Below are 25,455 nucleotides of genomic sequence, written 5' to 3' on the forward strand. Positions count from 1 at the left end.
AGCAGTTCTATAAAAAGACAACAGAGAACAAGTAAGATTGATGTCCAGTGTGACAATGATTTCATCATTTCCTGCAGAACAGTGCACTGTCACATTAAACATATAATACATATTGTATACAAGGAGTATGTAGTACAGATAAGAGTTGTCCTCAAATAAAACTATCATCCAGCTCCAGCAACATCAGGCCAGTTGTTACCAAATCTTACTTCCATCTGTGCCTTCTAAAAACCTCATTACACATCATTGTTCACTGTACACTGACCACACGTGTGTGTGTTTGTGTGTGTGTGTGTGTTATGTAACAAGCCTGTGGGACTGGAGCCAGGGAGTGTGGAGCAATGCGTGAATGAATGAAAAGAATGAATGGAGGGAAGTAGAGCATGAAGTGGGTGTTCTACAGACATACAGCTGATGAACCTTAATAAAGCTGCACTGCTGGAAGACTCCAGGACAACGTTAAGCGCTAGGTGAGATCTCATCAGAGGGTGCTTTACCTTGACGAAGGCGATGCCGTTGGGTGACACGGTGATGTCATTGCGGAGCTGGTAGAGGAGCTCTGGAGGAACTCGCAGGGAGGTGCAGCCAAACTTGAACTCATCAGGCCTGACCAGGGACACACGTGTCAACGTCATTCAAGAAAGACATTCTCATCATCTTTGATAGAAAAATTAGTCAAATATAATCAGGCACATGTATTATAAATTGATTAATCTCCTTATTGTTTCAACTCATCAACTGATTTCTTTAGTCTTGTGATTCCCCACCGCGGGGCTGGGACTCCTCTGAGGGGTCACAACAAGATTACTTGGACAGAAAAGATAAAACATTGGTCTACATCAAAACAAATATTTTTTTCTTAACCATCTATTTTACTATTTTACTATTCCAAGGAAACAATGGGACAGGATTAGAGGGGAAATCCCTCTTTGGTAGATATCTGCAGCCTGTGACGAGTGGTCACAAGTAGATCCTGCTTTATTTTAAAGGGTCACATGTCCTGTTTGGCCCAACTGATTAGGACCTTCACAATTTAATTCTAAATTAAATACTGATCATAATAAGCTTTCAGTCTCATTCATCAAATTCTAATACTGCCTTTGGTATTGGTGATACCCTCCTCCCAGATGTGCTGATCTGCGCTTGTCCAAAGGAAGAAAAACAAACTTTTGAATTTCTATCTTTTGTTGTTGTTGAGTCATTGAAGGCTTGTATTTTTGTTGAACTCTGGAATCTTTATTTTGGTTAATATTATTTGAACTTGTCTTACCCTAACCTGCAAAGAGCAGCAACAGGATAAAGTCAAGCTGGTGTAAAATACCTTCAGGGCAGTGCTAAAAAAATGTTTAAATCAAAAACGTATTGAAATCATGGATTTGGAGAATTTAGAAACAAATGTTTCAGCATTCATAAGGTTGGATTTTTTGTGGCTGCCCATTAAAAAGATAATTCATAACTGTAAAGTTACTTTATTATATAAAGTGGTAATAAATTAAACACAAGTACTGGAAAAGAAACCTGTAGTGAATCTGAGGGACTGCAGTCGTTTGGGATATTCTGAAATTTCCACCCATCCCCGGCTAATTTCCTCTCTCTACTCTGCTGAGAATGAAGAGCATGAAGCCACTACTCTTTTTTTCTTTTACCTTGGAGTGGTAAACATATGCACATTGAAAAGTAGTGTTCATGGCTCCTGCTGTTGCTATGCAACTACAGTAATCCCAGTGAAAAAAACTGTAAACTGTATTCTAACTTGCCGGGCTGACTGGTCTGAGCTGTGAACAACATGCAGAGCTCTCTGCGTGTCTGTTTCATTAAAAATAATGAGGGGAAGAAGGCAGTGCTAGAAGGACACTTTCCTGGCAGGCACGCAAGCTAGGCAAGCTGGAGTACACGCTGTAGGTGTGTGGGCCTGTCATGTCCTTACGTTCCCTGGCTGTCCACGTGTCCGAGGCAGGTGGAGTAGCAGTAGTTGTATGCGATGACAATGGAGGGGTAGAGTGACTGAAAGTCCAGTACAATCACTGAGTTACTGTAGAAGCGCGACTCAGGCTCCATCACCAGAGGAAGGCACTGCGGCGCCCTCTGCTGGGCTCGCTGCTGAATGCTGGGTGTCACAGGAATGTAGTTCAACGGCTTGGCCACTCGTAGCATCATGGACTCAACGCGGTACTGTCGGGACAAAAAGGAAGAACATGAGCCAAGGAGGTTATGTTTTCGCCTGTGTTCGACTGACGTTGGTTGGTTTGTCAACAGGATTACACAAAAACCACTGAACAGATTTCTACCAATCTAAGATGAAGGATGCGTCTCCGGCCAGAAGAGACCTCATTAACTTTTGGTGTGGATCCGGATAAAGAAATGGATCCGGGAATTTTTCTCACTTTCTTTAACACTGTGATATAGGACATTTTTCAACATTTTCCAACATTTTCATTATTTTCTCAGGGATTAATGCATGCATCTAGGTGAAAAGAATCATGCATATTTTGGTGGGTATGAAATCTACTGAGTCCCATTCAAGGTAATTATTTATTTTATCAACTTTTTAATGTGAATGGGTCAAAACAGTAAAGCTTCATGGTATAAAATGAAAAGCTTGAGCTACAAAAAGCTCTGCACAGCAACATGCTGGGATATGAACTCAGACACTGTGGTAAGGACTCTATCAGGTTAGCTAATCAGAAATACTATATCCCTGAGGGGAAATTGTTTACATTACAGCTGCTCCCATTCAAAGTTCAAGTTATATATATATATATATATATATATATATATATATATATATATTCTATATACAGAGCAATTATGCCAAAGTTGAAAACTTTGTGTCTGACACTCAGGAATTGAACAGTTTGATGGCCACAGGCGGGAATGATTTTAAGATAGCCTACAAAACAAAAAATGTTGATCTGATGATGGCGCTAGGTGAAAAGTTAAGGAATCGCCTGTTTGTGTTGGTACCTGTGATCCTCGGGTCAGAACGTGAAAGAACTGAATCCCAAAAACTCTGGCCAGCTCGCTGGTTCTGCCAATAATGTCATGCTGCTGGAGAAGCTGCATGGTGCCGCGCACACGGCTCACATAGTGGTCCACCATCTTCCACCTAACACACACACACACACACACACACAAACACACACACACACACACAATATGAAAACGTAAAAAGAGTTGCAGGCCCTCAGACCTCTGCTGATCCAGTGACTTTATTAATGTATGTTTGCATCAAAGGGGAACTCTGAAGATTTTCAATCAGCATTGTAACTATCAATACAATATTGATAGTGTATGCAACTGAACAATAGTGACCTTCTCTCCATTCTGCCTTCACCCAGAGCCCCAGAGAGAGAGAGAGAGACAGAGAGAGAGAGAGAGAGAGCCACCACTCCCTCTCTCGGACTGAGTGAGGCCATCTCACCAAACTCTCATCAAACTGTCTGAACTTGTCGGTACTGATAAACTATGGACCCAGATTCTGTCAGTACACTGCCTGTTTCTGCCTCAGACGTTGTCAGTAACATATGTGAGTGACTGTTGAGCTGCGATGGAGACTGTTCCTGTTCCTCCATAATGTTCCTGTAGAGTGAAAACAGAGGCTGAAGAAGCTCCAGATCACAGATGTGAAGCAGCATCCTGTCCATGGTCTGTTTCTCTCCTCAAATGTTCTCACAGACTCACTTTAGTGACCGTCCACATGGAAAACATGCTGTGCGTTACTGATGACGAGCCAGAACCAAGCTACGCCCAGCTCGCAGTACGTCACCATCAGCAGAGCATTTATTGGTCCAGAGCGGAGCAGTGCATTCTGGTTGTTGTAGGTTTTCTACGGTTTTGATCAAAAGGAGCACCATAGTCCCTTTTCTCTGTTTTCTCTGCTCATGTAGCAACAATTGATTTAAAAAGATACAGGACCATCTTCACAGCACTGAAGTGCTTCTTTAATATTTGCTCCAAAGGAAATTGCTTTAGTGTTCATTCACATCTGTTTTTATTCATAGAGGGAAAACAGATTCCAAGTACTGGCCAAGCCACAGATCCAGCTGATTCAAATAAAAATAGACAGAGAATTTGCTGTGTAGCTTTTATGTCCAAAAAACAAAACAAGAAGAAACAACATAAAATATTCTGTGTGCACATTTCTTGATAGTGATGATGTGTGTTTGGTCTTGGCACAAACCTGTAGAGGTTGGTGTTGTGGTCATACCAGTCGGACAGCGTGCGGGGGCTGTACGCGGGGAAGCGCTGGTGGAGCACATGGAAGGCCACGTTCTCAAAAGTGTAGTTGTTCAACGTCACCTGGAGGTAAAAATGGAAAAATGTGTTAGACCATTTCCTTGAGGAGGCTCCTCCATGACTTTTACACAATTTCAATTTGTACAACACCCTGACTGTCTCAAATATAACACTCAATCTGTTATAACAGTCATGTTTTTGGCTTGTGACCACTGAAAATGAAATATCTACTCATGATTGCCAATCACAGGTTATGGCTTTGTGTGGACATGAGTTGTGCAGTTCAGTGGTTTTTCTGTTTTGGACTGTGACAGTATCCAGTATTTCACAAGAAATAAGCAACAGTTTCAAACAAGTTTCAAAAAAATAAACATAGTTTTGTGCAACAGAAATATATGTTTTTTTTATATCCCTTAATTCATTGTTATGACCCTTTAAGGGGTCCAAGCCCCCAGCAGGGCAGTTTTTTATGAGAAAATGCCAAAGAAGGTTCTTTAAATGTCCCTGAAACTGGGATTCTCTTTAATCATCCAACAACATTTGGCAAGTATTTAACTACTGGCCACTCCTGGGAGCCTGTGACCAAGGGATTCAATGTGTGTTCTGGGAGAAAAAAATAGCATGTTTCATCAAAAAGCAACTGAGCTCACAGCCTAAAGCTGAAGAAACAGCTGGCAGCACACAGGCAGCAGTAGAGAATGCCAACCTACAACCAAAAACCTCAATGGATACGTGGAGGAAGAGGGAATGTGAAACAAGTTAAAAATAATTTTAGTTTATCTGCAATGCAAAGATTTTATTAGTTATTAAAATGACTATTTTAACTAACTATGACTTTTGGGGGTTGGGGGGTCATGCTGGGACACCTGCCTCAGTCTTCATCACCCTCCACAGGTTGAGGGTGATGCGTCCGATGATGTTGATCTCAGTCATGGTGTCGGCTCCATACTCATCCCTGTCTGCGGCGAAGCGGTTCTCTTTGGAGTCACCTGAGGACACGCACAGAGCCAGACAGACAGCCAATTACAGAGGAGGAGGGGAGCCGCCAGAGGCTCTGCATTCAGCTACCACACACACACACACACACACACACACACCACACACACACACCACACACACAAACGCACACCGCACACACAAACGCGCACGCACACACACACACACACACACAGACACACACACACACAGACACACACACACACACACACACACACACACACACACACACACACACACACACACACACACAAACACACACACAGATTTACACAAACGCTGTGCTGTTTCAAGACATCTGCGCTTTCGTGCACATGTATAAACACAGGAAACTGGGCCACACATGTTTGTACTTACAATGCCTACAGTGTGCATGCACACGTACACACACACACACACACACACACACACACACACACACACAGTTACTTTCTCTCGACCTGGATTTAATGATTTCCTTCACAATGGAATACAGACTGCTGAAAAACAAACACTTTCCACAGAAGAAAATCAAAGCACACTCACACACCTCCAGTCCGACTTTCAGCAGCCGAACTCAGACTGTCAGATTCCATTACTGACTGGTAATTACTTTTGCTAAATCCTACATATGTGCTATATGTAGCTACCACTTTAATAAGTGGCGGTGTCAATATACGGGTTTGGCCTGGTATGGCACAGCCTCTCTTAAAAAGTGACATCTTAACTTCAGCTGTGCTTTACTATGTGGAACATGGCAGATTGATCTCTGCTGTTTTTAGCTGTACTTTAATGGAAACTCAGCAAACAACTTCTTCTCACAGAAAACTACTAGATATAAACAGGTAAGTTAGGTGCTGTATTTGTTGTACTTACACTTGGCCATATGAATTTCTAAACCTGCCTACAGTGTTAGAGGAGCAGGCTGCCCAGCTGTGGTGACAGTCAGCCTACCTGGCACTCGTGACATCTGCTGACACAGGTCCACTCCAAGCACTGCAGCCCGCTGGAGGAGGTAGCCCCAGGAATGCATCTGCACCTCATACCCGACCAGGATGTCCGGGTCAAACCTGACAGAACACCAGGACATGTTAGACCATGAGTTTATTTTCAGGTTAGCATTCCATACAAAAATATTGTTTCGAAAATCATATTGTTGTCTGTCAAGTTGTGGCCATTGTGTTTTTTTTTGTTTTTCAAGTGTAGAGATCAGTACATTCAAGTATAAGTACATTCAACTCAAAATTCTGCTTCAGAAAAGCTCTTGACTATAGGATTTAGAATAACTCGTGGTAGGAGCCAGCAACTACAGTTTGGAAGCCTTGAGTTAGGCAGTGTGAAGCTGGGGAGGATGTCCTGACTGGACCTGACTGAGAACCTGAGGACATGCTGTGGTAGCTATTTGTCAGTCACACAGTAGCAGCAGCCTAAAGCATACCCTGTTTTATTGTTCATTTTACTCTAAATGGGACCATAATTCATGAAATGAGCAACATGCTGTGTGAAGAAGACTTAAAACTGTTGATTATGACCATAAACTCATTAGGTTTATGGTCTATGGTTTATGGTTTAGGAAACTGTTCAGTGAGGTAATAAATCAAGTGAGAAGTGGGGTCATTTTATCACAAGCTTTCATCCAATCAGACTTGGACTTGAGTAATGCTTCACCACCACTGTTGCATATTTGCTGTAAGCAAAGTAATGGACACCCACTTGCTTACTGTTCATTCAAACAGAGCAGTGCTAACACCTGCTTGGCTACACACGCACCTCCTCATGATGGTGATCAGCTCCTGAAACAGCACCTTCTCATCAGTGGCATATGTCACCTGCAGCCCAGAGACGCCCGACCTGACCAGCAGGGGCGCTGTTCCTCTGACACCTGCTGAGGGCATTTCAACAGATTCATTTCTGATCAATGCTGCCTACAAACACTTTGCTGTATAATGTTACATACTAACAAATATTCTCCTGTCAGAGGGGCGATGATGAAATTACTTTTTACCTCTGTCACAACTTTGATGGTCTTTGTCCACCACAATGGCACCCGTCAGCTGGGTACTGTCTACTTCTGGCAAGGGAGCATCAGAACTGAGGCAGTAGAATAAGGCACATATGGGGTCAAACTCGGGGTCAGGCTCGAGGTCACGTCTGGTTCTTGCATGGAGATCCATGCCCATCAGTGTTAGGTACTGGACCTGAGGGGCAGAAAAAAACAATAATGTGTCTGAAGGCGTCATCGTTGGACTTGTGGCAATGGTGTCTGTTTACTAAGAAAGCAAAGAAGGCTGAAAGCTCATTTTTAGCACATCGGGGTGCTTTCTACAAAATCAGAACTATATTTAATTTTCCTGCAGTTCTCTTTAATATGATTATTTGTTAGTTGCAGTAATGTTGCCAGGGTCCCATGGCCTTGAATATTTCACTCCTTGCTAATGATTGCAATTTTACTGATGCATTCATTCCAAGTTTGGCTGAATAGCCACTCTGCCAGTGTGAGTGGGCAGACCATCAGAGTCTCTAAACTCTAGTTCCCAAAATGTTTAAACCATGGCACCCCTTCACAATGATTGTTTTTGTCATGGCATGAGAACTTCTATACCACACTGATTTCTTAATTGGACAATGATGACTATGTGCATGAGATGGATCAGCATTTCTTTGAGCTCTATTTTCAAACAATTAAACAGTTCATTAATTATAACTTCAGGGACTTGCAAATATTACATTCTGAACCTAATTAGATTGAGCAATACTCTAATGGTGTGTTTCCATAGAAAGCTTCGCTTTTTTTTAAAGATTACATCCAAAGTCAATGTGAAGACGGGCATGGATATAGAACAGATGCTCATTCAGGTCTATTCGAGCTGCGCGGCACGACTGGCACGAATGACGAAGAATGCATCATTTGCATGTTCACACCTGTTGAAACTTTCAGCAAAGGGGCTTTGCTGAATTTTGTATGGGGACAACCATACCAGTCACATCGGATTCAGCTTTGATCTGGAGCCATGTATCGACGGGAGGAGAGCTCAGAAATTCCTTCTTAACTTTTGGGATTAAAACATAGATTTAACTTCACTCCCGTTGATCAATTTGACTGCAGCAGCGACCCTTTTAAGTTCTGTAATGTTGACTGCTGACTGGAGCTGGAGGCGAAATGTAGTTTACTTCATGAATGTAATGTTACAGAGAGGAGAGAGGGAAAAAGAAGAGAGGGAACCAGAGTCTCTGCTGAGTGCTGAGTTATTTGACATACATACTTCCTTGCTAGCTGTTCTGCGGACTCTGACTCAATAAGAATACCTAATAAAATGCTATGCAACTCCAATATTAAATATTGGACTGTTATAAGCTGTCGTCCTTCCTTAAGTGCAAAAACAGACAGGAGAAATGCTGCAACTCACCTCATGCAGAGCTTTGGCATCCTGCAGGTTCTGCATGCTGATTTTGAAGCCGTAAGAGTTGGCTATACTGGGCCCTTCAATCTGAGAGGTGTCTTTCTTTGGCACATTCAAAGCAGCAAACTGGTTCTGTGGAAGACAAAGAGCACATGAGAAACATCAAAAGACAGAGTACACAGGCACAATGAATGAACAGCAAAAACATTCAAAGCTCAATTCTAATCAATAAAGTGGAAGAGAGGCTGACTATTCTGATCAACAAGCTGGAGGAATAATATGAAGTACATACAACACTATCAATGCACAGCTCTGCACTGCTGTTCTAAAGCTGTTTCCCTAACCAGGATGGTCTTTGATGTGGAAAGCGGTTGAAAAAAAAACAACCCCTGTGGACTGACCTTCATCTGTGTGGTCAGTAACACTCTTCTCAGTGGGTCTGCTTGGCTTCTCCTCCGCTGCTGGAGTCTTTGAGAAACAGGGTCCTCTGCAGGAGGAACAAGAACAGGAGGAGCAGGGACGAGTTAAGTAACAATTTATATTAATAGTAGGACAGCGTGCAGATGATTTACTGTACACAAGTTAGAAATATTTCATAGAATTGGTCAGCTATGATAAATTCTTAATCCTGAAACTCCTCAACTGTACAGCTGTTAGTAGCTGATAATACATATTACAGATTACAGGCAGAATGAAACTGCTGGTGTCGTACCCTCAGATATAGGAGTGCTGCACACTGGCTCCAGATCTTCCTTGCTTCTCCGCCGCCTCCTTAAATAGGGGGTACTGTGAAGGAGGATGGGACTAGTCCTCCCCTCTTTCTTGTTACTAAAATGGAGAAGTGAGGGACTAAGATTCTCCCCTAATCTCTCCAGAGAGTTAGAGAGCCGTGATGACAGTGGTTCTGGAGAGTTTTCACTCAGCCTGCTTTCGCTGAGCCGGTCTGGCCCCGAGGGGCTGGCCTGACAAGACTGCTGCCAGGGAGGCAGCTCTGGGGACTCTGGAGAGGTGGCTTTATCATCATCATCATCATCATCATCTTTTTCTCCGCCCTCCTGCTCAAAATCCCCACCACCTTCATCTGAAACTGGACTCACCTCTGTAGATTTGCATTGAGAGCCTGTACTCTGCATGGGAGATATGATTAGGGACAGGTTGCGTTTCTTTTTCCTTTGGGTCCTGATACTGCCGAGTCTCTCGCACAGCTCAACCTTCACAGCTGGACAATGGAAAGCAGCGGGCTGCTCAGTTATCTCTGGGTTACCCACCACATCCGGCCCAACCCCTTTCTTCAGCAACCCTGTGTCTCTTCTCCCTTTTTGTAAACTCTCATACTGTTTTCTGGCTTCCAGCCACAGCTGCACACGCTCTCGGCTTGGTGGGTTTTTGCAGGGCAGAAGGATGACCTTCTTGTCACTGGCTGAGGATGGGTCAAGCTCGGCCTGCTCTTTATTTCCCTCTGAGACCTCAGCTCCCTGGGCTTGGGAAGATGAGGTTATAGTGGTGGCAGGATGTGTCATGGCTGAGAAGGCTGTCTTCCAGAAATGAAGGCCCTCCAAAGACAGTTCCCCACTGAACTCTGCTAGCTCCTTTGCCAGTCTGGTACCCACCATTAACTTACGGCCACCGACCTCCCTACACAAAAGACAGATGAGTGTGATTAATCGACTTCCCACAAATCCCATAAATTCGGTTAGTTAAGACCAGATATCTACTGTGCATGACATTTTACAGTTAAAATATAAATGTATCAGCGCTCTCTAGTGGACATTCATTGTTTCTCACTTAGGCACACTGTGTGTATCCTTGAAGTCTAACAAAGATAAAAAACATAAACATTTACAAGACAGATTTCTGAAATATTTTGAATTTGCATCGTTTACATCCATGCTTCCTAGCTTGCAGTTGTCTTTACTGCTTTTGTTTGGACAATGCTTCATTTCTCTGCAGCATACACACACGCTAGTGGTCATAAACTCCAGAGTATCTTTAAGTAACAACTTACTTATTTGCTCTAATATATGTGACAATATATCTGTGTGAAAAAACTGAGCGATAATATCAGCCATGCTGATGTATTAGTTAGCCTCCATGTCTTGTGGAAAGCATGAACACACGGTTTAAAAGTAATTATTACTTATACTTGTGCTGCTGGTACATGAAGTCTTACATTGGTTTTCCTGGTGCATCAGAGGGGTTGCTGCAGAAGGGCTCCTGGAAGGTGGCCTCTGACATCTCCAGGTCCAGAAGAGTGCTGAGGATCTCCTCCCGGCTTGGAGGGGACATGAGGGGCTTGAGAATGTGGGCTCCACCTCCTGCCCCCCGAAGCAGCTGGCTTGCTCTGACCTGTGATAGAGAGCTGATGGAGCGTGGGGAGCTACTGGGTGTGGTGGATGATAGTCCATCAATGCCATCCAAAAGCTCTCCTGTTGGCGAGCCATCATGGTCAACGAATGACGCAGAACTTAAGGGCAATGGTAGGACAGGTTCGAAGATGGAAAATAGCAGCTCTTTTCTCTCACAGTGAAAGTCTTGAAAGGGGCTAAGTGTATGGGCTTTACCTAAAGAGAAGTCCCACTCTCTACTCTTGAGTTTCTCAGAGTCGAGAAATATAGACTCCCCGTTCTCAGACCTGTCAAAGAGGTCAGGGCTAGCAGGCCTTGCTTTGTGCCAGTCAGAGCCTCTTTGTAGCTCCTCTCCAGAACAAAATAGCCTATCAATTTTCTTCTCAAAGCCCAGCGCTTGAGCAGATACAGCTTCCTGGTTGACATCACTCAGGAACTTAACCGGTAAATTTTTATCAGTCAGGACAAACTGACTGCTGCTGTATGGGCTGGAGAATTCTGTCTGGTCAATGGCATTTATGTCAAAGTTATAGTTGTGTGGGAGCTCTGGTGACAAGCTGTCCTCTATGAAGTTGCAGCTGTCCATGCCTGGGTCTGACAAGAAGATGGGGCAGTCATCTGACATGTTGCCCTCCTGCTTCACCGATACATTTGGCTGAGTGTTGCTTGCTTTGCCTTTCCTGACCCTGGGCTTTTTATCCTTGGGAGTCGTAGACTTTGGGGCTCTGGGTTTCCGAGGAGTGGTGGAGGGAGCCCTTCTGGATTTAGCTGGTTTAGCTGTGGGATCTAGTAGTGCTGTAGCCTGAGCTATAGCAGTGGAATGGCTGCTCGTACCGACCACTTGTAAAGGAAGGGCCTGTCCCTGCTGCTTCTTCTGGAGAAGCTGCTTGAGGACAGCCAAGCCAGAGGGGGTCTCAGAGAGAGTGGGGATCTCCCCATTCTTAGGGCCTGAGTGTTGGGAGGCTGCTGCTAGTTGGGCCTCTTTATTGTCTTCCAGAAATGGTTTTACAGCCAGAGGAGGTGGAGGTGCCGTGCACTCCTGTGAAGCCTCTACCTTTACCACAGTGGTCTGGCAGCCTTGGTGCTTCAGCAGAGCAGCTGCTGAAAAGCTTTGGTTGACCTCCATGATGGAAGTCTCACAGTCCTCAACCTTTGGTTCTATAGACCGAGCTACAAAGTCAGAAACAGAGGCAGTCTGAGAACTGCCCTGGCCACAGCTAATTGTGCACACTGGCTGCTGAAATGGAGGGACCTCCTGAGAGGAACTCTCAGAAGGAGGCAGTTCATCCCCTGTGAAAAGGAGTTGGGAGCCGTCTTTACATGAGTCATGGCTTTTGGGTTCCTCGGCCTGCTTTTTACGAGACTTTCTTGGTCTTGTGGTGGCCGTGGAATTGTTGGGTTTACCTTCATCTATATCTTTAGCCTTCTTCCTCTGCCTTGGACGAGCACCACAACTTTGTTTCGATTTTGCTTTTTTGGGTTCCTCTTCCTCCAGAGGCTTAGTAGCAGACTTACTTACTTTTCTTTTAGTGTCATTACATTTCTTAGATTTGGCAGTTTGACACTTACTCTGAGCTCCTTTGGTTGAAGACACTGTGCGTGGCTTGTCAAAAGCAGAACTAAGACATGGATCACTGAGTGGATTTATCAGCTGTTCTGAACTCCTGCTGTCCATAAAAGGGTCACTTGGGGACCAACAGCGTGGGGGGGTTAAGTCTGTAGGGCTCGGGGATCTATCAGACAGGTAACCTAACTCTACCATGACATCAGTATACTCAATGCCATGGTCATCTGCTAGCTCACAGTAACATGGCCGAGGGGGCAACAGCGATGGTACAACTGGGGCTCTCTGGCTGCCTTTTAGCCTTTTGACCTTTTCATAGTGTCTGACCCTAGGTTTGGAGGAGTTGCAGACTGTTTTCTTATTTGTGGAGTTGACCTTTGCCTTTCTTTTGGGCTGTTTTTTGGCCTTTGGCTCAGTGATGGGAAACTTTACAGCAGTGGATTCTGGCACCTTGGGCCAGAAATCCTTGAGAGGGGCCAGTTTATTGTATTGCTCTAGCTTTTCTGGCGTTAGCATCACCAACTGCTCCTCTGCATTCAATTTGGACATCTTTACCAGCATGTTTTTCTGTCCTTTGAACCTGTTGATAATAATATATTTGATGATAATAGGGGGTTCCTTCTTGCGCCGTTTCTGGTATTTTACATCCTGTCCACTGGAGACATTTGTGTCTTTGAGTCGGTCTCTGACTGAGGCTGGGTTTTTATAACGGGTAGCACCTGAGTGTTCTCCATCCTCGCTGTCGTAGATCATCTTGCGTTTGGCCCTCAGGGTGTATTTACTACCAGGCAGTGCTGAAGGTTTAGTACAGGTGACTTTCGCTGGCAAATGTTGCAATGGGCTTAACCTATCCTCTGCTTCTTCTTCTTTAGCTTCTTCAGAAAAACTAGAAACAGTGGTGGTAGGGGGCTCTGAAGGTGGTTTTGTCTGTTCATTTACAGACATCTCCTCACTTTCAGGCTCCTCCTCTTTTGTCTCCTTTGGCTCTCCCTCTACGAGTGGCCCATCTTTAATTGGCTCAGCCTCCTTAACTGGGTTTTCCTCCAAAACTGGCATCTCTGGGTCTGCAGTCACTGGACAAGCAAGTGTGACTGAGTTGAGGCCAATACTGACCTGGCTGTCAGAGGTAGAGCTTTCAACTATGTTTAATTTGTTCCTATGTCCTACCATTCCCAACCTTTTTTTATTCACTTTTAGCCTTGATCTGCGTGGCTGGGTCTGTTCTAGCTCGCTGCAGGGCTCAGCCAGCTTTTTGCTCCCAGTTTTCTTCCTACTGAGGCAGTTGGAGAGGATGACACTTGGGAAGAACTTGTAGTGTGCTTCCTGCTGGGCCACTATGGTCCTCTCTGTCTTGTTTTCCTGATAGTCCTCGTACCTGATTTTGAGTTCACCAACATCTCCCTCCTCACTGTCCTGGCCCATTTCTTCCTCCTGAGGATCAAGAAACTCATCCTCCTCCAAGGGGGATGGGGATGAGGAGATGTTCCTCAGGATTGGGCTTTTACTGTCCTTCTGGCTCAGTTCCAGCTCTGTCTTGGCTGAGCAGTTTCTCAGCTCTGAGTAGCAGAGAGAGAAGGTCCTGTGGTTCTGAAGAATGGACAGACAGTTTGTTTCTACATTCTTTATGCTGCCGTACTTCTTTCTGTTTTTGGTGACCTTTCTGTTTCCAAATCGAAAACTTTCCAGATCTGTCTTATCCAAAGCTATGGAGGTTTTCTTTTCATAGGTGTACAGGGGTCGTATGTCCTCTTTGTCGACACAGATGGGCGACACCTCAGGGTGATTAGCTATCTTGCAGGGAATGGGGTGTTTGACTGGTGGGATGTAGGGGATTTCTTTATTAACCTTGAACCCTGTTGAACATTCACTACTGCTGTCCTGGCTGCTTTTGGATTGAAAGTGCTTGTCAAGTGGTTGCTCCGTGTCCAGCACATGAAGTGGTCCGTGCTCAGAGTGCTTGCACTCCAAAAGGGTCTTAGCTGAGGAAGGTGGCTCCACGGAGAAGGGATTCCTTTTCCCCAGTATCTTTTCTGTGACGATGACAGAAGACTGAGTCCTGGAGCCACTGTCCGTTAAGGACGAATCTAGGTATACAAAAGAAGAGAAGGCATCTTAATTAGAGCTACAGCAGCACAATATGAATTAAAATCTGTACAATACTTTTTACACTTCAAATTAGTTTCTCTCCAAATCAAGATTAAACACGATCTTTTTAAAACACTTCAGTTTATTAGTAATTAATAGAAAACCTGACCTGGGGCCATATTCACAAATTATCTTAAGGCTAAAAGAAACTCCTCATAGGCTCAAGGAGAAGAAGAAGAGAAGAAAAAAGAAGAAGAAGATGAATAAAAGAAGAATAGCTGATTCTTAAAAGAAGATGAATAAAAGAAGAATAGCCGATTCTTAAAAGAAGAAAAAGAATAAAAGAAGAAGAATAACAAGAATAAGAAGAAAAGAAGAAGAAGAAAAGAAGAATAGCTGATTCTTAGAAGAAGAAAAAGAAGAAGAAAAGATTTTCCTCCCCTCATTTTCTTTGCATACACAGGCATGAAATACACACTCATGCACTAATGGAGTGAGGGGGCTGCCCCGTATTGGGCACCGTGAGCAGGTACGGGTACGGTGCCTTGCTCAAGGGCACCTTGGTGGTGCTCAGGGGGAGAGCGGGCACCTCTCCAGCTACCAGTCCAAACTCTGTATATACTGGTCAAAGGGGTTTTTGAAACGGCAACCCTCCGGTCCCCAAGCCAAGTCCCTGCACACCGAGCCATGGCTGCCCCTGATATATCAGCTGAGCAGTGGAATCAGCTTTGAACATTGACCATGTACATCTCTGCCTTCACAGCAAATTGTAAGCTAAGTTTATTAGAAGTTCATTGATAGTATCTTGAACCGCCAGGGAATCAGTTACAATTCCAGAGTCTTGCACTACATTAAATCACAGCTCCCTCATGATGAAATTAGATCATATAGCTAAAAGCTAGCATAAACCAAAACTGTTGCTGTGCAGCTGCTGTCTGATCTGGAACATGTGTAGGGGATGTAAAGCAAGCATCAGAGACATTTAAGTGCTGTCTCAGGATGTCTCAGCACAGAGATGACTCACCGCTGCTCTCATCTGCGGCCCCATCAAGTTGGGGGATAGACAGGTTGGCGAACAGAGAATTGTTCCCACTCCACTCCATGTCTTCGTCAGAGGACTCCTGCTGCTCGTCACTGAGGCCGTCCTCTGGCTCCTTCACACCAGGCCTGTACACATGGGGATGACACTGATTAAACATAGGCACAGGCACAGCTCAATGTGGATGACCTTCATCTGACTGCTTAGAGTCTATTGGCTCATGCTTGTACTTAAAAAAGAGCATTGCTCTGCAACAAGCTGGCAGTTGGACAATCAGATGTATTCATGGCACGTCAGAAAATCTGGTCTGCTGTCTTTAAGTATAAGTAGTCCCATCATCAGATCTCCCATATGGCTTCTGTCAAAAGATCTGTCATAAACAGTGAGTTCTAAATGTTTTGATATCTGCAGGAGTGGAGGAGTTTTTGACACGTTGTGGCTGACTGTAGTCTTGACTGAGACCGTGCTATAATAGGATTAATTCAGACCTTGACTGCAAAACAGACCTCATTATTTGCATCTTCCCAGAAGACTGCCGCTCTTCTGAATTTGAAAGGGAAAAAAGGTACAAATATTGCATGAAGTATCCAAGACTTCTATGTTTGAGGACCATCTTGTTTGATAAATCTTGGTCTGGAATTGTCAATAGACAAAACCACTTAAAGGTTCCTTGTTTGTGATATAATCTGGGGATAGAAGTCAAAGGTTTAAGTCGCACAGAAATTATAATTCAAGCATCAAGTGTGAGGTAAAGCATCAAACAAGATTAATAAACTCTTCCTGTGTCTGCCTGGTCTGACATTGTTCTGTCTTTGTAAGTTGTAATGGTAGATAATGCTGGAAACCTTCAAAATGTTTTTGATCTCAGTGCCAAAACTATACATATGCAGAAAGAAACAAATTATCTTTTTGTCAATACAGTACTTTAAGATTTTTTTTTTTAAAATGTACATTTAACAAAATAAACCAAATCTTTCAAATGTGTAAGCACAAGCCACCATCCAATACCTGAGCAAACATAAAGTGCTGGCTATAAATACTTAGTGCCATAAATATATTTTTGTTGGTCCAAAGAAAGGACTGAGGTTTGTTACCCAGCCCTGGTCTGCATACTGTATACACCCATTTGTGTATTCAATTACCTTTTAAAGTCAAGTGTTTCTGATGAGATACCTCTGCACAGGGCAGAACACTCACACATAACAGAGACAAACTTGCCTTGTTGAGGAGGAGTTCTCAGCAGGCTCGTTGTCCCATCGCTGTGACATCATCATGCTGAGCTCAGCCTCTTCCTTGTCCAACTCTGGCCCCGCCTCCTCCTCATCACTGTTGCAGTGGTAGCTCCTAGCACCAGGAAGTGACTGGGACTGGGAATTCTGCCTAACTGGGGTTCTGCAGAAACCATCGTCCTCCAGGCCTGCCAGTAAATCAATGATGGCACGGTCCTGGCTGCTGTCTGCAACATTTTAAAAGACATTACACCAGTAAGCTGCAAGCAACAACTTTAAGAGGTCCCAAATTAACTGATTTAGTCAAAGCTACAACCTGGCTTAAAGGGGCACTGTGTCGTTTCAGAGAAGAAATTCAAACTCAGAATTTTTATATTTACAATAATAATAATAATAATAATAATAATAATAATAATAATAAGGTATAAACAAGCTGTTCTCAGAACAGGAAAATAAGGTCTCAGAACACTGTTTGAAGCTAGAAATGTGGCAGGGCCCGCCACATATAAACAAAGTAACATAGTATAAATTGTGTTGTCCTTTAAGGTCAGTTTGTTTATTCAGTTTATTAAATCATGAAAACAAAGAGAGTTTGATTATTTAGTTTGTTTAGGCAGAAAAAAAATCAGCAAATGAAGATCTTTCTCCTCTGATTAAAATGTCTTCCCCAAAACGACAGAGTGCTCCTTTAATCACAAGGCTATTTGCTTGGTATTCCCGCCCTGCTTATTTACAGGCTCATGGCACAGTCACCACTTGTCCCCAGCTCGTAACCAGGAATTTATTTCAAATAAATGTATGTTTGAGACACTAAAAGGAGAAGAAAGTGAGCAGACTGCAGCTGTGTATGTAGGTATGGTTAACGTGGCGACCATACCTAACAGGGGCGAGTGGCTGGATGTCTGGGAGAGCGGGAGGAAGGTCTGACTGTTCTCCAGGAGACTCAAGATGGCCTCCTCATCAACGATGGCCTCCTCTGAGATATTACCGCTGTTCCTCACAGTGTCTGCAGAGAAAAGCACTGTTAGCAGCACTGAAACATCACACATTTGCATAATCTGAAAAGAGAGGTCCATCAACACACAGACACCAATGTAGCCTCTGTGCTCCTGCGGGAGCCTCAGCAGAGAGATTAGCCCTTTTCACACACAGATTTAGCATTATCGGCGCAACGAAGGCTAGCCTTTACACTGCCTTTGTTGGTTTGTTCACACTGAACCAAGCAGCGCCGGCATAAAGCCGTTCCAATGTATAATTTCATACAGCATGAGGTGTGACGGTGGACATCATAACGTTAGGATTCCACCTATAAATCTAAACATGTACCCGCTGACTGTTTATAATCATATGAATGCAGTTACAATGTGTTGTGATTGAGATCCTGGCCCACAATGCATCCTGGAAAGTGACAAAGTTATGTTTTTTTCCCTCTAAATGACATAATTACATAATCGCCGTCAGTAAACAGCGGACCCTCACGAGGAGGGATGCTTATTTCTCGGAGGGAGAGCTGACCGGTGTGGTGATATTTTTCTATACAAGTTTCCAGAGACAGTAACTACAACAACACAATAGTGGAAGGAGATAAAGACATGGTGAGTTAAAGTCTTTCGCTCTGAATCACATCACATAATCATCGCGAGTCAACTGCGGGAGCTGGGCAGAAATGTGTCAGAGTCGGTAGGACAGACAGGGTGACAGACAGGATGACAGACAGGATGACAGACACTTTTCCATGTATAACTGCTGCAATTTTTTTTCCACATATAAGTTGCCAAAGACACTACCAGTTACCACATTACTGTTGTTTGGTCCTGTATTGTTGCTTTGTGGGTTGAAGTGTGGGACATTTGACTTTTATTTGATGAGTGAAGGATCTGTTTAGTCGTCAGACTGTGAACACCATCAGACCGACACACTCCTGTCCCACTTTGAACCCGGACACAGTAGGAGCGATAGGGAGGGAGAAAACAAATGCCACGTTCACCAGCTACCTCTACTGTCCAACACATGGTCAGAGAGGCAGGGCCACATAAAGTCATAGGAAACAAATGCACTTCGATGACAAGGTCAACAATTATTAACATTAATTATTCTATCATACTGCTGTCTCGTTTTCATTATGTAGTATTACATAAAAAATGGAAAATATGGATAAATGCCCTATCTCACAAAGTTTAAGAGAGTGAGAATAAATCCTGGATCATTCCCTTTTTTTTTGGATCTGCACCAAAAGTTAATGTGATCTATTCTGGGCCAAGACCCATCCTCCATCCAAGTTTGGTAGAAATCCATTCAGTAGTTTTGGTGTAATCCTGATGACAAGCCAACCATCCAACAGACATAGGAGAACACATCACCTCCTTGGCGGAATGTAATGATTACTTTGCTATTAAGGCAAAAATGTCTTATTCAGTAATGAGAAAGACTCAGATAGTCTTTCAGTAAACCAAATCAATTGCATATACAGTATATGATTAATATAATGTAAGCAATGGCCGGATCGTATACGACACTACTAAAGATGCTATCAGTGGGTCAAATCTGATGCAATATTATAGAATCAAACCGACAAAACGAACTCACCTCAACGTCCATTTAGTACTGTCTGACACAGTCAAAACGCTCCAGAATAGCTGCTAATAGAGCTTTTCTACTGGCACCAAGTCAGTCCTTGTTGCACTGATTTACTCTTCCATTAACCGTTTTAGCATGCCCAGTTGTGCCGAGCTGCACCCGGTATGAACCTTCTCTGGAGTAGGGCAAATCGGCACCCGCCCTGCCTTCAGGCAGACTGCAGTGACTTCTTGCAACAGTGGCCCACCCTCAAAGACCCCCATATTCTCCCAAGCACAAGCATGTGTCGCAATTGCCAGACTCATGTCTGTGCAGGACAGAGAGAGAAAGACATCTTTAAAGGTCTTTGTGACCTCTGCTCTCAGTCCTTTAAAACTAACTGCGTCCCTGTTTGTACTTTCAGACCTCTGCTGTATTTTACTGTTTCATCGTGTTCTCAGCTGTTTCAGGAGTTGTGTTAAGTTACTGCTGGTGAAAACCCAACATTTCCTGGTGTAGCTGCTTCATAATAAAAGCTTTTAAATAATGGGAAATTTATATTGTGAAGAATCTATACGTGAAATCAAATGTTAATCATCGAATAAGTGGAGCTATTTTGGCAGCCATTCTTCGTTAAAGCTGCATTTACGGCACTACGCTGCATGATTAACAGCCGCTCTGTTGACCACCACTCAGCACGTCATCAGTTACAGACACACGTTTAAGCAGGTAGCCCTGTTGTCATGGAAACGCAAATCTCTGCCACGCTGGGCTGACAGGCCGAGTCAAACCGAGTCAAGCAGAGCCAGCACATGTGTATCGAAAAGCCCCATATGGACCCTGAGGTGAGACTGTGATGTCTGCCTTTTTCAACTTCCATCGCCTTGAATGAAGTGTGAACATCTACAGTACATTTAATGTGCTGATGATGATTTGTTCTTCCTGGGTGTCGGCCTTTATTTCAAGTGTCTTTTCAAGAGGACCTCAAGTTTTTTGCTATCCAAGTCAGGTTCTGAGGATAGAGGGTGTTATGGCTTCTACACATTTTATAGCTAGTTCATATTTTGGGCTCTATTTCATAAAATAGACTTGACTTTAGGACTGTGCATCCCCCAGTATTAGGGTTTCCTCACCTGGCCGCGAGTCCCTGTGCACCTCCACAGCATTAGAGGGGGTACACGGCAGTCCCTCAGGGGTCAGGGGGTCAGAATGGAGGGTATGTTCACTAGGAAAATCTTCTTGGTCCTCCCTGTTGCCAACAGACACACTTTGGGTCCTGGGCAGAGAGAGACAATTAATAACTGTAATTTGGTTTTCTTCATACATCCTTGGAGCACTCCTGGAGGGTCGATCATTACTATTAATTGCAACACTGAAAACATAAAGTGTAATTCATTGGTAAAAAACTGGTTACATCACAATAATGCCTGAATGCCTGCCTGAGTGCTCCTATTACATGTGCAAGGGAACGATGGAGTCATTTTGCCATTTTAGACGAGTGTGAACATGAGCAGTGCTGTCAGCTTGGCTCTTACCTGAATCACAGAGCAGAGGACCTTCTGCTATCTGCCCTCATGCAGTCATGTTTTATTAGCATCTCTGTGCTGTAGGTCTTAATCAGGGAAGTGCTCTGTTTACTCTCTGTGTGTGTACATGGAGGTGGTGTGTTAGTGTGTGATGGCTGTGTGAGTCTGTGGGTGGCTGGATGTGTGGAGAGTGTCTCTTCTCTGCTTGGTTTGTGTGTGTGTGTGTGTGTGTGTGTGTGTGTGTGTGTGTGTGTGTGTGTGTGTGTGTGTGTGTGTGTGTGTGTGAGTGAGTGTGTGAGAGAGAGAGAGAGAGAGAGAGAGAGAGAGAGAGCCGAGAGGGTGTGCAGCCTAGTGGTCTGTGTGTTGGAGAGGGAATATGAATGGAAAACGGGCAGGCAGCCAACTTGGGCTTTGTCTCCCTGCAGATCGCTCTCAGCTACAAGCTGCCTATCATGCTCCCTTACCCATGCTGCCCTACTGCATCGCCTAGCAACTCACCACTTAGTGACTCTGAAATATTGAAATGTAGACCACGCAGACGGCTGCTGCTTGCAAATGGAACAAATTTCACAGGAACAGGTGCTACTACTGAACTTATCAAACCTTTAACAGATCTGATTAAACTGCAGAGACACTTGAAGATTAGAGCCTTATGCTTGAGAGGTTGCTGGTTTTAATCCTGCAATGAGCAGGAGAAGCTGAATATGAAATGCCCTCACATGCCCTCAAGCTACTGATTCAAAACCCTGTTACTCCAGTGACTGCATGGTAAACTTTCAGCAGGTCATTTGAGGCTTAAAAACACGTTTTGATGAAACAGGCTGCAGACAGCAGGGTTGTCTGTGTGGACAGACAGGTGAAGCTGCATAACACCATGTCTAAGCTCAGCAGCAGCCCAGAGGAATAAAGTAAACACTCCTGTGGAGGCGGTCCACACAGGAACAGCGCTGGCACAGGATAAACCAAAAACAGACAGGACAAACGCTACGCTGCATTTAATGAGACGTCACAGCTACATGGTGACGCTTCTCCTTTAAATGATGAATGGGCTGAAGGTGTCCCAGCAGGTAGTGTGGCTGGTAAAAGATGAATAATTTTCAGAGGTGATGAATGATGAGAACATGGCTGAATATATGAGATCACTGTGTTTGGACTTTTTAATCAGCTGGCATGTTGCTGCTCTCTGAGGCTAGGATGACAGCAAGAGAGATTTTACTGCAGCCTCATTGTCATTCAGAGACTTTGTTCTGCTGGGCCGTGTGAGGAAAGGCCTCCAGAGAGTCAGCGTGCACGACTGCACGTGCCACTGTCTGGCTGTCTCTTAATTAGTCTGGTAGCTAACGACTTTAGAGGCGACGAGGGAGGGAGCCTGGCAGGCGTCGGGAGATTACTGCAGCGATTAACACATTTCACTACGTAGCCACGCCCCCCTCGCTGCCTAACTGACTTTGTTTTGCTGAGAGAGTTTGAATGATGTGACTAAGGAAGGAAGAATGCAAAGAAGATGAAACAGAGAGCAAAGATACTCTTCTACTGTCCTGTTCCATTTATAATTACAAATGAAACACTCAGTTGAATGAAACACGGAGCTATAGTGGGGATACCGTTGCATTAAAGCTAGGGTTGGTATGTTATTCTAGAAGCAATGTGTTACATTCGTAGAAAATCTCTTACAGATAAAAGAAAAGGAAAAAATAATTTTCTGTGGCTGTCACAGGCGTCTACTGGGACCATCCAATCATCTCATTCAGTCCGTATGAAATGATTGGACGGTTTGCCTGTCCTTCTACCTATGTACCTGCCTGCATGTGAACCCTCTGCCTGTGCACGAGTGCATCTTCCACAGGGCCATGTGTTTATGATAAAGCCATTAGCGAGCTAGTTGCACAAGAATGGCAGAGAAAGTGCAGATCAAATTTCTCATTACTAACATGTTTAACAGCGTTGAGTACTAACATAAATATGTTGGTCGTTTAGGTTAGTTGTGATAATGATTGGTGTTTTCTTAAATGTGAGTAAGACATGAGGTAGTTGAATACAATTAGCAATGACGCTAACGATGTGCAGCACTCAGGGTTGCTGATAGTCCTGCCTGGCCTCCCATGACCACTGTCTTTTATTATAAAGCAGGCTAGTCGCAATAAAATGCTATGGGTTCAGAAAGTTTAGCACGTACTGCTGTTGTTCATTAAAAATGCATCTACAGAGCAAAACAATGGTCATTTTGGGCTTTTGTCGAGCAGATCACTTTGAAATATTTTATATATACAGTCTCTGGAGTGGAGCTTTTATTTTCGCTGTGACAAAACCAAGCAAAAACCAAACTTTTTAATCTAAAAGTTTCAGTTTGAAACTATAGCGTCCATCATACGATTACAAAGTATTGATTTAAAAAAAAAAAGAAGCAAAAGAAAGGTGGGCAAGTTGTGTGATCATGGATGCTCAAACAGCATGCCACACTACTAGCACCCCCTACTGCAGTACGCCAAGAATGTCATGAAACAAAAGACTTTTAGAGTGCAAAGGCTGAGACAGAGGGAAAGACAGAAAGCATGCAAGATGAGAAAATAAATGAATAAAAAGAAATTAGACAATTCTCACAAAGCCGGCAGTGCTAAGTGAGTCCTTGAGAATGCAGCAACAACAGTAGTGCTGCATAAAAGAGGAAGGGAAAGCCAACAGAAAGCAAGTGACAGACTGTGTGTGAGTATTAACAGAGAGAGTGACTGACACAGCCAGGCAGTAAGGGGGTGTGTGTGTGTGTGTGTGTGTGTGTGTGTGTGTGTGTGTGTGTGTGTGTGTGTGTGTGTGTGTGTGTGTTCCATCACTCTTCGATGAAAGCCCACACTGCAGCTCGCTCCTCTGTTACTGTCTGATATCAGAGGTTAGTGAATAGAAGCCATCTGGATCTGATGCAGAGGCATGCACGGCTGCCGAGCCAACTGTACTCTTATTTATAACAGGAAATACTTGCTGCCTGTACACTGTGGGAGTGCAGGGGGGTGGGGACGCTCTCTCCTTCCTCATTTTTCCATAGCACACTCTCGTTTTCTGTCTCCACCTCCCTTGCTCCCTCTGTTCTGATCTCACTTTCTCCATCCCTCCTTCCCATGTCTTCAACCTGCCCTCCCTCACTTTCCTGAGAGGACGGAGGAGACAAAGACACTGACATGATGCCGAGAGGCACAGGGAAACTGAGGACAGCTACATTAAAGTTACAAAAAAACAAAAATGAGAGAAACTTGTGCTGGATGTGGTCTGACACTGTGGGAAACTTGTCTGACTAATGTGACTGGAAGTATGTGTGTCTTGTTTTCAAACACTTTTCCTTCTCGAGTCCCAGCTTTTTCTTCACTGGCTTTCTGCCTCACCAAGAAATGAATTTTCAGATCAAATTTGTCCTGAGACATCAGTCCCGTCCCAATTGTCACCAGGACAAAAGAGTAGAGGTAGGATGAGGAACTTACACGTCAAACTCGTTCTCCTTCAGAATCTCCTTGAATCTCTTCATGAAGATTTTCTCACTCTCTGTTGAAGTGACAGACCCGCGATCTGCAAAACATCAGACAGATCATTTCAATAATGCGTACATCGGTTCTGGAAACTGTCTGTTCTAACAGTGTCCTGTGACTGACAGACCTCAAGTTCTTTGCTACAATTAAAACATCTGCAATTCAGTATGCTAGTAGCAGCGGCATAATTTGCTTTATTGCTTAAATTATAAGAATAAAATGAGACTGGCCTGGTGTTCTAGACACCAAACAACTGAATCATATTTCTCTCTCTACACTCTTCAGACCTGGCAGCCCTGTGCAATTAAAAGTAGGCCTACCAATGTGAAAGCTCTAAGACTGATGATACTCCGACTTGTGTAAGTCATGGAAAACTCAGGGCTCAGCAACAAAACTAAGACAGATGTCACAACTAGCTAACAAGGAGCTGTACACAATGAAACAATACAGTTAGCCACACAAGAATTTATATTGCCTCAAAACACAGAGAGCAGAAAGGCTGGCACCACTGAAATGAGGCCAGCTCACATAAAGCATCCAGCATTTTCAATTTCAAGGCTTGTGTTTATTTAAATTGTATTAATCAATCAATCAATTTATTATTTAAAGTGCAAAATCACCATGGTACATGGTCTCAATACACTTTACAGTAAAAACAAGAACAATAATAACAGACAATAAAAATAAATAAAACAATAGTAAAATAAAACAATAGTAAAACACCAGAGGAGAGTGATAAAATTAGTTAGTGTTAACCAAAGTATTGGGTAAAAAGGTGTGTTTTAAGACGAGACTTAAAAATCGCAGTGGATGTAGCGTCTCTGATGTCTTGTGGAAGGCCATTCCATAAGAGAGGAACACGGTAGGAAAAGGCCCTGCCACCAGCTGACTTTTTACTGATATATTGGATGACCAGGAGGTTTGAACCAAGAGAACGAAGAGGACGTGACGGAGTGTAGGGAGTGAGTAGTTCTGTTAAATACAGTG

At 43.7% G+C, this 25,455-nt stretch overlaps 1 protein-coding gene across 4 annotated transcripts in view; it reads right to left on the minus strand.

Moving 5' to 3' along the window:
• Positions 1-25,455, minus strand: part of rev3l (REV3 like, DNA directed polymerase zeta catalytic subunit) — a 77,985-nt gene that overhangs the window by 9,211 nt on the left and 43,319 nt on the right. For 2 of the 4 annotated variants that reach the window (XM_084377388.1, XM_084377386.1), the window contains exons 8-24: positions 24,424-24,508; positions 20,564-20,706; positions 17,752-17,880; positions 16,864-17,101; positions 15,631-15,773; positions 10,783-14,605; positions 9,325-10,247; positions 9,014-9,099; positions 8,619-8,744; positions 7,217-7,409; positions 6,982-7,093; positions 6,166-6,281; positions 5,107-5,225; positions 4,181-4,299; positions 2,965-3,106; positions 1,928-2,172; positions 498-606 (exon numbers count right to left, since the gene is read on the minus strand). In XM_084377388.1, the coding sequence (XP_084233514.1) occupies positions 498-606; positions 1,928-2,172; positions 2,965-3,106; positions 4,181-4,299; positions 5,107-5,225; positions 6,166-6,281; positions 6,982-7,093; positions 7,217-7,409; positions 8,619-8,744; positions 9,014-9,099; positions 9,325-10,247; positions 10,783-14,605; positions 15,631-15,773; positions 16,864-17,101; positions 17,752-17,880; positions 20,564-20,706; positions 24,424-24,508 (6,851 nt within the window). Of the gene's footprint in view, positions 1-497; positions 607-1,927; positions 2,173-2,964; positions 3,107-4,180; positions 4,300-5,106; positions 5,226-6,165; positions 6,282-6,981; positions 7,097-7,216; positions 7,410-8,618; positions 8,745-9,013; positions 9,100-9,324; positions 10,248-10,782; positions 14,606-15,630; positions 15,774-16,863; positions 17,102-17,751; positions 17,881-20,563; positions 20,707-24,423; positions 24,509-25,455 lie in introns of all 4 variants that reach the window. The other 2 variants (XM_084377387.1, XM_084377385.1) reach the window with 1 other exon arrangement.

Source organism: Pagrus pagrus (assembly GCF_965226575.1).
Source record: "Pagrus pagrus genome assembly, chromosome: 16".
Taxonomy (NCBI): Eukaryota; Metazoa; Chordata; class Actinopteri; order Spariformes; family Sparidae; genus Pagrus; species Pagrus pagrus.